This window comes from Borostomias antarcticus, assembly GCF_949987555.1.
Source record: "Borostomias antarcticus genome assembly, chromosome: 10".
Lineage (NCBI taxonomy): Eukaryota > Metazoa > Chordata > Actinopteri > Stomiiformes > Stomiidae > Borostomias > Borostomias antarcticus.
In genome coordinates, this window is record NC_140243.1 from 7,413,833 (window position 1) to 7,425,182 (window position 11,350).

Consider the following 11,350-nt stretch of genomic DNA (forward strand, 5'->3'; position numbering starts at 1 on the left):
CTAGTCAGGGCGACAAATCTGTGATGGGCTAAGCATATTTTGTCACATATCCTACATAATGTTAGAACAGAAAACATTTTTGAAAACCACTTAACCAAATAACTACATTTCAAATGAATAGATGCCATAGAGAAGAATGTCTCTGATGTGAGCCGTTCCCAAAACAAACCCTTGGTGATTTGCCAGCAATCCACAGCGATGGAGATAGAAAACTGGAATAGCCTAATAGAGGATTCAGGAGAAACAACAACAACAAAAAAAATCAAATTATAGGCTGTATATATATATATATGTCACCTAAAGTCTAGGCAACCCGTGTCCGAGTAGGCTCCGTAATGTGTTGTGTAGAGTATGTCTGTGCGCTTAATAGAGGGAAAAGGCAACGAATAGACACTTTGCTTATGTCATTGAATAGCAAATTAGTTCTGAGAATTTAGGAGGTCGGGCTTAGGGTATTGGTTGTTCAGCCAGTTCGTCTGCCCATGTGATCGTCTGGACTGGAAGGTTCCATAAAGAGGGGGGATGTAATCCCACCAGGGAATAATTCTCTCATAATACTGGAAATAACTGTTGTTTATATTCATTATTATAAGTCTTACTTGATTCACACACGTTTTATAATTTTGACTTCATATTATCTTTTGAAATCACAATTAGAGAGGGATGGCATGTTAACTTTATGTAAAACATTGCTCTCCCTTCCCCTCTGAAAATGGTACGGTCACAGGCTCAAATTCCGAGAATTGAGCTCGACTGATTCTTAGAACTGGGGTTCTTAGAAGTGGTGATGCAAGAAGTTTCTAGGAAAGCGCTACCAGGTGATTTTTTAAATTCCTTTTTTCCTTTGTAATATGGCGCGAAGTTGTAGACTGCGCTCCCTAGCTGGTGATAATGCTGGAATGTCTGTGAATGTAGGTTATTTTAAAATGTATATCTAGGTGATCTGAAGGTGTCTGGTGGACAGTCAGAGCTGCACTGTTATTCTTAAACGGCTTGGTTTGTGACAGCGCTCTTGACAGATCCTCTGCCTTCTTTGCGGCTGTTCAGCTAGGTAGTCCGTTTGAAACGGGGGCATTATGCAGTAGCCTATGCTGCGCGCGTTTAGGAGCGAAATGAGATTAGCCTACGTTGCGCGGCAGCAATAGCTGTGTGGTGAGCTGGACTACTAATAATAAGTATAGATGTCAGTTCTTCAGAGCGCACGCTGCCCTTTCTCCATCGCCACTATGAAGTTCGGCAGTGACTTAGGTGGATAATTTCAACACGTCCACAAGTGTCAGTGCCATGTCAAAGCTGCTAAATACTATTATTCAGTAGCATATCTCAGTGGCAAATCTGTTTATCATAAACTGACAGATTTTATTGGCAACAATAAGTGTGGAGTAGGCACCATAGGCTAGTCTACGGGAATTGGCAACTTTTATTATAGTCTACTCATAATCGAAGTGTAAACTAACAAATGCTGCGCGTTGTCGAGATGATAATATTTGTCTTGCGGTATCACCCACACATCTCTGACGGAAACATTGTTGCCAGTTGTTTGCTTTCAAGCGTCCCAATTCTGCACGTTTGTACCTGCATGCTGTAGTTGCGGTGTTGGAAAACGTAAATTTAACTGTAGGCTAGATCTTGTCAGTATCTTATTGGTCCAATAAAGGTTAGGTAGCTTTTAAAGTAATGTAGGCTTGTATGTTTATAATTCGGCTATGTGCTAGTTATTGCCAACATAGTCCTATAGACTAATTAGTAAATGTAGAAAAGTAAAACGTATAAGGCTATGCATCAGATATTGCTTAAAGTTAGCATAAAGCTTAAAGTTGAGTAGCCTACGACAATATCAAGTCGATATTCTATTCTTAAAATATGTTTTGGGACGTTTGCAGTTGCAGGTTGAGCTTGACATTTAAGTGAGAGAATATGCACTGCTATTCTGAGTGGATGAAAGTCTGTTTAATAAGTTCCATAAAATGAGTAAAATTAGGTTATATATGGGAGGGAATTTGTTTGTGAAAATCATAATAAAAGAAATAGCCTTATATTGAATATTGTTAAAGGAGATCAAATGTGTATGCGCAACAATGCCACACTTGAGATGTTTAAGTGATTTCCATAAACTCTGACAGCCACCATGTGCGGAATACATGATATAACCTAGCATAGGCTACTGATGACATCTTGCGGTTGCTACAGTAGGTTACTTATGAAAAAATCAACTTTGCAGTCGAGTTAAAGCCCACTAATAACGGTGATGGTAAGAATAATACAATTACCATTAATATTGGGCTATTGTGTCAGAATTCAGCGTGGGATTACAAAGAAATGGGCTACACGTAAACGTTTGACCGATCTGAAACCTATATCCATAGAGTAGCCTATGGAAAAGGTGCCAGAAAAAGTACAACTCTTTGATTTGGATGGAAACAGAGTCACATTGCGATTGGAAACTTGCAATTCGAAAGACTTTATTCAACGAGCTATGTCTCATTAAACATGTTCGCCTCTTTATTATGGCCAATGGCCACAGTGTTAGTCAATTTGCACTACCTAATCTATTCCAGAGAAGAGTGGGTTGGGCAGTAGCCTATAACATATAGCCTATAATATAATTTGGATCGACATTATTTTATTTATTCTTTAATTTCTTTTTAATTTGTATTGGAATTCAAAATTTGTTTCATATAATTGTTATTGGAATTCAAAATTCGGTTTGTTAGGAAAATGCTTTTGGGACCAGATGGGTTCACGGATATTAAAGATGGCAAATGTTCAACTTTCTTCACTAATCAGAATGGAATGGGATGAAAAATGGAATGAATGAAAAATGGAATGGAAATTGATTTGAGTGCAGGTCTCATTTCTTTATAAATGACACTGCCCATTGGAGAGCAGGGATAAATGAATGAGAACTTGATTAGGTGGTTAGTCAAATATTGTCAATATCATTTTAAGAGTGCATTATACCACAGCCAACCAGTGATATATTATGGTTTAACACACCAGTTACAGTATCATTCAATTTGTTTTGACATCGGACATTTCACAGGTTTTACAAGAAAAAATGGGACTAATTAGTATTTTTCTTACATTTGCAGAGCTTGACAAAATGGCTTGCGCAGCAGACAGCTGCATACAATTCACACGCCATGCCAGTGACGTCCTCCTCAATCTCAATCGGCTGCGTAGCAGGGATATCCTCACAGATGTCACCATTCTGGTCAACAGACAGCAGTTTCGTGCACACAAAACCGTTCTTATGGCTTGCAGGTGTGTGACCATAGTCCTGAACTGTCTGTGTGCAAACTTTGCATTTTACTGCTCTGTGTGAGTGGAAGTGATTCTTACTCTTTTTTTCTTTATTCCTTCCGTCTCTCTACATTCATCTTCTTCTTTAGTGGTCTGTTTTATACAATCTTCACTGATTCCCTGAAATGCAACCTGAATGCCATCAGCCTGGACCCGAAGGTGGACCCAGAGGGCTTTGCAATCCTCCTGGAGTTCATGTACACCTCGCGGTTGACGCTGAAGGAGAGCCTGATCATGGCCATCATGAACACAGCCATCTACCTGCAGATGGACCACGTTGTGGACACCTGTCACAGATTCATTAAATCCAGGTACATTGATGCTGAGGAATGCTTTTATATTTTCTGTTTCATTTCTGAAGAAGTCAACTGTCGTGTTTGGATGTACGGCGTCCAACACATCCATTGATTTGATTGTTCATTATCTCCATTTTGACAGTGATCCATCTGCCAAGCTACCCAGAGATGAGTTCTTGGTCAGCCCCCTGCTTTTACCTCAGGATATGCACGCTTACCGACCCCACCATGACATAGTCGACAATCTGCCTGGCCGGGTGGCCCCATTCAGGGATGGGAGGCCCTACGGTTCGAGCATGTTCAATGGGGTCAATAGTCCAAGTAGCTATCATCTCTATGGTCAATTTCCCGTGCAAGGATTCCCTTTCCCACTCTGCAAACTGACAGATACCAAAAACGCTTTCGCCGACCTTTCAAAAAGCGGTATCCATCACAAGCACTGTTCTCTCCCTGACAACACCAGCGCCTTGAGGGTGGAGTACAGTAGGGCGGTGAGTGGGAGCTCCAGTAGCATCTGCCACGTAGCCGCCTACTCCTCCAGAGAGGCAGCGAGGGTGGAGGAGATGAGGAAGGAGAGCCAAGAGGGAGGCAGCCAGTCTGCTGTCATCGGCTCCCGGAAGCGAGGCTTCCCGGGTTCAGCTCACGAGCAGCAGCACCAGCAGCAGAAGGAGACGGGCAAGGATCACGTTCCCCAGGCAGAGGAAGACATGAGCCATCAGCACTACCCCCTGGGGATCTCCTCCACCGGACGCAAGAGCTTGATGAGCAGCCCCCAGAGCCCACTGAAGTCAGACTGCCAGCCCAACTCCCCCACAGAGTCCAGCAGCAGCAAGAACGCCGGGCTCTCTCAAGCCACCCGAGGCCAGGCCCTGCTGGGCACGCAGGACCCCAAGGCTCGCAACTGGAAGAAGTACAAGTTCATTGTGCTGAACCAGAGTGCCAAGGAGGAAGAGGCGGGACTCCGAGACACAGGCCTGCGCTCCCCCCAGTGCCCCGGGCTGCCACCTTACCTCCATCCCAGTGACTCTGAGCACCTTGACCCGCAAGCCACAGCCAAGATCAGCGAGCACGGGGAGGAAATACCTGTGCCACAAACCAGTCGCCTCAACAACATCATCAACCGGTGAGCATCCCTGTGCTTGTACGCATAAAAGGCATGTTTGTTGTAATCTTGATCACAGTGCTATCAAAACTGTACAGATAATTGTATTTGAATTATACATTACTTTTTTTTTTACCTGTTTCACCATAAATCTATCCACTGCTGAAGTGTGTTTCTTGCAACCTAATCAGTGTTAAGAGTCATCTCAGGGCTGCGTTATGTTAAAAATTCATTGGTCTTCATATTTGACTTCCAGTGGGGCGTCGACTGTCTCTGCGGCCTTTAATATGTTACACTGCGGAATGATGTCTTGACATGAAGCGTTGTTTTGTGTCTCCAGAGCACTTGAGGGATCGCAGAGGAATAGTGACAGTCACTCTTCTCTCTATATGAGACATTTAAAGTGCTCCTCCTGTGGATCCCAGTCCCCACAGCACTCTGAAGTCTGTCCCAACACCTCCACTGCCTGTTTGGTTGAGGAAATGTCAGAGCTGCATTCAGAATACTCCGACTCCAGCTGTGGTGAGATGATTTTGAGGAAGATTTAGACGCCGGGAACAAAAGCCACAAAGAAGCACATTCCACACAATTTTGTTGACAATCATTTTGAAATCTGTACCTCTAACTTCTAACTTCTACCTTCTCTTGTTCCCCATACAGAAAACGGTACTTTCTTTTGCAATGAATGCGATTCGAAGTTTGCAGAGGATGAAGCCCTGAAGCGCCACATGCTTCAGATGCACAGTGACAAGCCATACAAGTGTGATCGTTGCCAGGCGGCCTTCCGGTACAAGGGAAACCTCGCCAGCCACAAGACTGTCCACACAGGTACATGCTAGCATGTGAACAGTGCAAGGAAGCTATTTTGCAGATCTGTTCTCTAGTTTAGGTGCTTGACAACCTTTTTGTGTGTTTTCTTGTGTTCCAGGAGAAAAGCCGTATCGTTGTAATATCTGTGGTGCTCAGTTCAACAGACCAGCCAACCTCAAGACTCATACTCGCATTCACTCAGGAGAAAAGCCATACAAATGTGAGACATGTGGAGCACGTTTCGTGCAGGTGAGTCCCTTTTTAAGCAGTTGTTCCCCCCAGCGCTACCTTTTCCAAAATGTACATAAGCCTATATGTTCATACTGAAGTCTAATGAGTCATGTTGATATGTTCAGGTTGCTCATCTCCGTGCTCATGTGCTGATCCACACTGGAGAGAAGCCATATCCATGCGAGATCTGTGGAACACGCTTCCGTCACTTACAGACGCTGAAGAGCCACCTGCGCATACACACAGGAGAAAAGCCCTATCATGTAAATATACCAATATCTACACCATCATCTGGTGGTAACCATATGCACACCATCCCACATTCATTCAATTCACGAAGCACTAGGTCTAGTATAGCTGTTGTTTCATGCCACATATTAAGGTAACATTATTTTTCTTTTCAGTGTGAGAAATGCAATTTGCACTTTCGCCACAAGAGTCAGCTACGATTGCATCTTCGACAGAAGCACGGAGCAATCACCAACACAAAGATCCAGTACCGTATGTCCACTGCGGACCTACCAACCGACTTGACAAAGGCATGCTGAGCTGGAAAGGAGGATGGCCATTTGACCATGAAATTCAAAGACCCCCCCTTGTACAATCATCCGAAATTGTAGTGCCACACTGTGTTGATTTGATGGGAAAAAAATATGGGCAGTGAATGCCATGTTAAACGGGTTTCCTCAACATGTGAACATAGAGCCACCTATGGCATCTTAGTCACTTTATAGTTTCTATATAGATGTAATAAATATATAAAAATGCCAGGAGTGTTTTTAAGCTTTGAAGGTACATAATATAAAAGCTTTATTTTGTTGAGAAAAGGATGGAATGTAAACAGTTAAATACAGTTTTTGAGGATAAAGCATTTTATATCAAATAACTTACTTTTCTGAAAGTATTTGAAATTTTGATTGAAGGGTGGTGCGTATATTTTAAGGTAACGGAAATATCTGGCTGTACAAAGAATTGTCAATACATTTCTATCTACATATTATACCATGTAGAATTGCCACTTTCATGTGAAAGTAAAAACTGTGTAAACATTTGACATCTTAATTGGTATTACTAAAATTAAGAGAATGATTGCTGCTCTCTGAAGTGGAAGAAATGCATGAGGCATTACTACTGTTGCCAATAGTTAACATTCACAAAGTGGGCAACTGCTAAATATTGTGACATAATGTGTAATTATATCCATTAGATTGCTCTCTGCTGGCAGAGCCAATCTATAATTAAATGTTGAAATATGCATTTCTGCTTTGGTATGACCAAGAAGATATTTTACTTCAAAAGTATTTGTATAGATGTGATTTTGTTTTTTTAATTTCTTTTGGTAAGTGAAGGTTTACAGTTTTGACGTTGTTCTAGAGGCTACAGTGAAGTTGTATAGTCCAAAATTGTGTTTGTTCCTACACTGTGTACTCAATGTGCCTTTCTCTATGGTGACTGAATTCCTTTCCATTCTGACCAGCTATGTTAAGGTACAACTTAAGGACATCACTTGTCCAAGATTTATTTGGGTGTGTGTTTTGAGTGTATATTTTCTAAACGCTTGTCACCAACCTTAAACCATGCAAAATCATAATTGCTTGAGCTGTAAATCTTCAGGACTTGTTTTGGATTAAGCTTCTTTTTTTTTTAAACTGCATTAAACTTACTGTAAAATCTTAGATGTATGAATGTAAAATAAAGGTATTGGATTTCTATGTATAAACTTGAGTTGTTTATTTGGCGAGGAGATAAGGATCCAGCATGCAGTTGGGAGGACAGTTAAGACGAGCACAACAGGTTGTGATCAACAGTATCGTGCGATATACATTTCCATAACTTCTGTATGTATTGTCAGAAACATTGGGCATGGTCCCATCATAAGATAAGATCTTCTCACAAGTGTTAAAAATGGATCCTTTCATAATAAAAAGTTGGTTAGGTTGATCCAATCTAAACCTACCTGTTTCTCTTCTCACATCACCTGCAGATTCTACGTCTACGTTCACCTTGTTTTTTACTCTGTGGAAATAAAGAAATAAATGGAAAACACCAGAAGGCAGTATGCCATTTCTCTGTAACATACCAGAAGATAACAATTTCCCTTTGCATGTAAAGACTGATTTGATTTCACAAGGCCAAGAGCAAGTTCAGTGAATTGAAATTAATGAGGGGGCGAGGCAGAGCCACGTGGAAAGGATGGGGGGTTGGGTGCTGGGGTAATGTCATGCGGCAGGGAATGCAATTGCCAAATGAATGTTCCAAAGAAAAATGGTCTCAAAACATTTTATTTATATTAATAAACGGAACATTTAAAGGAAGCTAACAGCCAACAAACGGTCTGTGTCTACCACAAGACTTGTGAGAGCTCTAGGGTCAAATCAATTATTTGATTAGGCTACTCCATCTCTATGACTATAGCGTTATCAAAATCATACACCACAGTGTCATTGAGGTTCTCTGGTCCAAGCCTCCAGTGCCACTCTTTCCTGGTCGAAATCTGGCAAAATAATTAAGTACATTGAAGATGAGGAGATATCCAAGACGTAAACCCTATAGTGATTACTTAAACGTGCAGGAAAAACCTCTTCATCAGAGAATCCGTCCAACGTTGATCTTAAGAAAGAATCAGGGATATAGACCATCTAGAAAATAGCAAAATCCAGTTAGGCCCAGGGATTGTCATTGTATTCTGGTTTTCACCTCACACTTCTCATCTGGACTGATATGCGATTCCTGTAAGCCAGACAGTAAGGCAATTACAAACAATGAACCTTACACAAGACTACCAATATCAGTAATATAGGCACTTATGTCACTGTACTGCAGGACCTATCAAATAGTTGCTTAAGTGTCCTCCACATTACACAAGACTTGAGGAACACCTATGCTAGTAGCCAATCCATCCAGTAGTCTTACCATTGCACCATGTCAAAGTTGTCCTTCCTGCATGTAGAGTAAAGTGGTAAAGTAACCAACCTGGTGTTATGTAATTGCCATCCATTGAAATGATCTACACCTGTGCATAAGTGAGCTCATAGCCTCAGTTAGGGGGTGGCTAGGGGGTGAGCATTAAAGGGGTAGGCCTACTTCCTTAACATGCAATTGCACTCACACCATCAGTTTGATTTGATACTAGTGAAATGGTTTCAGTGAGTTCTGGGCCTGTATTCAAAAGTGTCTCAAAATAGGAGAAGCCTACTGATCTAGGATTGTCTCTTCCTGTCCATGTAATAACATTCCAAAACCACAATTAGATCACTTGTTACCAAGACGCTATATGTAAACCAGATGTCTGTCTGTCTGTCTCTCTCACACACACACACACACACACACACACACACACACACACACACACACACACACACACACACACACACACACACACACACACACACACACACACACACACACACACACACACACACACACACGGTTCATATCAACCATAAATAGAACACAAATAGCAAGAGATTAACCAAGGTTTATTTCCAGCGCATATCCAAACAATGAAACATTAATCAAAAACAACAAAAAGTCCTCAACCAAGTGACAATTGGAAATATTGAAATTCTAAATGATAGTAGCTGAAAGGTTTTACGTTAAGGGATTTGTCAACAATACAAAACTCTCCATTCCCACCCCATACCACTCCCGCCCCATCCTGTGGTCCAATCACTGCTTTTGCTGCATGTCCTCTTTGCGTGCAGCGTCTTGCAACAGCTGAGTGTCCACTTCATCTGCAGGTAGCTGAACGTACCGCACCACTGAGCCTCGGATGAAGCAATTCTTCACAGACAACTGCGGCATACGAACAACAAGGGATATTACAGTAAACACTCAGCTGGTTAGAATTACGTTGTTTTTTTTTCTCTTCGCGATAACAAAATAAAAGCCACACATCACTGCTTGCCTTAGATGTACTATAGATGAGAACAACATGCATTGTGCATAAGGTGTGGATGGGTGTATTTCCCTGTGCATTGACTGCTCACCATGTGTGGATACTTTTCTGGATCTGTGACACTGATGTCTGTGAGTTTGATATTCAGGTACTGAACAGCCAGGGAAGAAACAGACAGTAAGCTTATGGAATAAAAGAGAATAAAAAATGACAACTGAATAGGCCTAGTTTATAGATATCAAATAGCTGGCTATAGCAATTTCTGTAAACATCAATCTCACAGCTACTTTACCTGATCAACAGAGTGAAGTGTCCCACATATGCTGAAATGAATTAACAAAGACAGAATGAGTCATACCAATGAATTCTTACTTCTGGCCGCCGTAAGAATATGAATGCCTTTACTTAAAAACACCAGTTGTCATTATGGATGATTTCAAGCATTTTAGCCATAAATACCTCATATTTGGGTTATGGTTAGGGTTTAGCCTCCCCACAAAACGCAGAGCCGTAAGAATAGTGGGCGCGTCTATTCTTACGACCGTCGTGATTGTGAGGCGCCGTAAGAAGTAAAACTAGGGATACCAGTACCAGCCGTTTGTAATTTACACTTCTTATACTACTGGCTAGCCTACCCTCTTGACATCTGCACTGTAGCCGAGAATTTCATCTTAGCCTATTTTGTACATATAACAAAGTGCACATCATTGAATCCTTGAGCTGCCAAATTAACACACACCTCAAGTCATTTTTGAGTTCCACTACCACGTCCTTCCCCACCAAAGACTTGAAAAACGAGTAGAAAATCTGCAACAAAGACATTTTGAATTAATTGAATTAATTAGTCAGCTAGACAGCTAACGTTAACTATCTAACTAACGTAGCTAAGTGACTGTACTGTATGTAGCTAGCAGTAGATCGGTTGTGCCAAAGGCAGATGATGCTCCCCATAAGGCTGGCCTGCTAGGTAGCGAGCTAGCGAGATAACCTCTTAGCCAACTCACTAACATATTTTAAACTGAACATATCCCAGCTTCATGATTATAGCACTGATATAAAATGACGCCATTTAATGTTCCTAAAGCTGCTAAAAGAGAAAACTTTCCAAAGAGAAAGCATGAAATACTCTCACCATTGTCGTCGGCGATGTTTTGTCTCAGAATGAACGTGTCATCAAAGTCTATTCAAATACCCATTGGTAGATTTCGTCTTACGTCATATTTCTGAGCCAAATATAGTGTAGAGAGAAACGGATGGAGTACTGTTTCTATACAACAGGCGGCAGCATTTACCAACGATTTGTGGCCCTCACTAAAAATCCCGCCTGATTTCTCATACTACTTCATTGGTATTTTAAATTTGAGCAACAAATGCATTATGCAATGTAAAAATCTGCTGGAGATGCAAATGCCTTGGTGTTGTTTTTTGTGTCGAGGAAGATGTAATCATGAGTAGTAATGAAGAGACATGATGCAGATGCTGTAATGTGGTTTAATTGAATTTAATACATAGCAGAGAATATGCAAGACAGACACATTCAGATTGTGATTAGGAATTTAAATTATCTCTATGAGAGACTATCTGGGGATTTGTGCTTGTGCAAAAATGAATCACCTCAATGAGTCCACATATTTGTACAGTATTTTAATGACACAGGAGCCATAAAGGATTAATTCTGATCACACTTCTGGCTTATGTGTGCCAGTAATA

At 41.3% G+C, this 11,350-nt stretch overlaps 2 protein-coding genes across 2 annotated transcripts; one reads left to right on the plus strand and one right to left on the minus strand.

Annotated features, from left to right (window-relative positions):
- Positions 1-787: 787 nt before the first annotated feature.
- Positions 788-6,290, plus strand: bcl6aa (BCL6A transcription repressor a; the record flags this gene model as incomplete). The annotated part of the gene is made up of 9 exons (XM_084443982.1): positions 788-818; positions 3,093-3,264; positions 3,393-3,614; positions 3,742-4,722; positions 5,042-5,223; positions 5,362-5,529; positions 5,630-5,760; positions 5,868-6,005; positions 6,147-6,290. 9 exons carry the CDS (start codon positions 788-790, stop codon positions 6,288-6,290), a joined length of 2,169 nt encoding a protein of 722 aa, XP_084300108.1.
- A 3,043-nt stretch (positions 6,291-9,333) lies between these two features.
- Positions 9,334-10,812, minus strand: smx5. Its single transcript, XM_084444841.1, has 5 exons — positions 10,773-10,812; positions 10,380-10,447; positions 9,933-9,963; positions 9,732-9,791; positions 9,334-9,537 (listed from the first exon to the last, which is right to left on the minus strand). The coding sequence occupies exons 1-5, from the start codon at positions 10,773-10,775 to the stop codon at positions 9,412-9,414; spliced, it is 288 nt and encodes a 95-aa protein (XP_084300967.1). The 5' UTR covers positions 10,776-10,812; the 3' UTR covers positions 9,334-9,411.
- Positions 10,813-11,350: the final 538 nt, after the last annotated feature.

Coding starts and splice junctions, on each gene's coding strand:
- smx5 (XM_084444841.1), bottom strand. Junction 9,964..10,379: donor GAACTCAAAAATGACTTGAG/GTGTGTGTTAAT, acceptor AATTCATTTCAG/CATATGTGGGACACTTCACT. Junction 9,792..9,932: donor CACTTCACTCTGTTGATCAG/GTAAAGTAGCTG, acceptor CTGGCTGTTCAG/TACCTGAATATCAAACTCAC.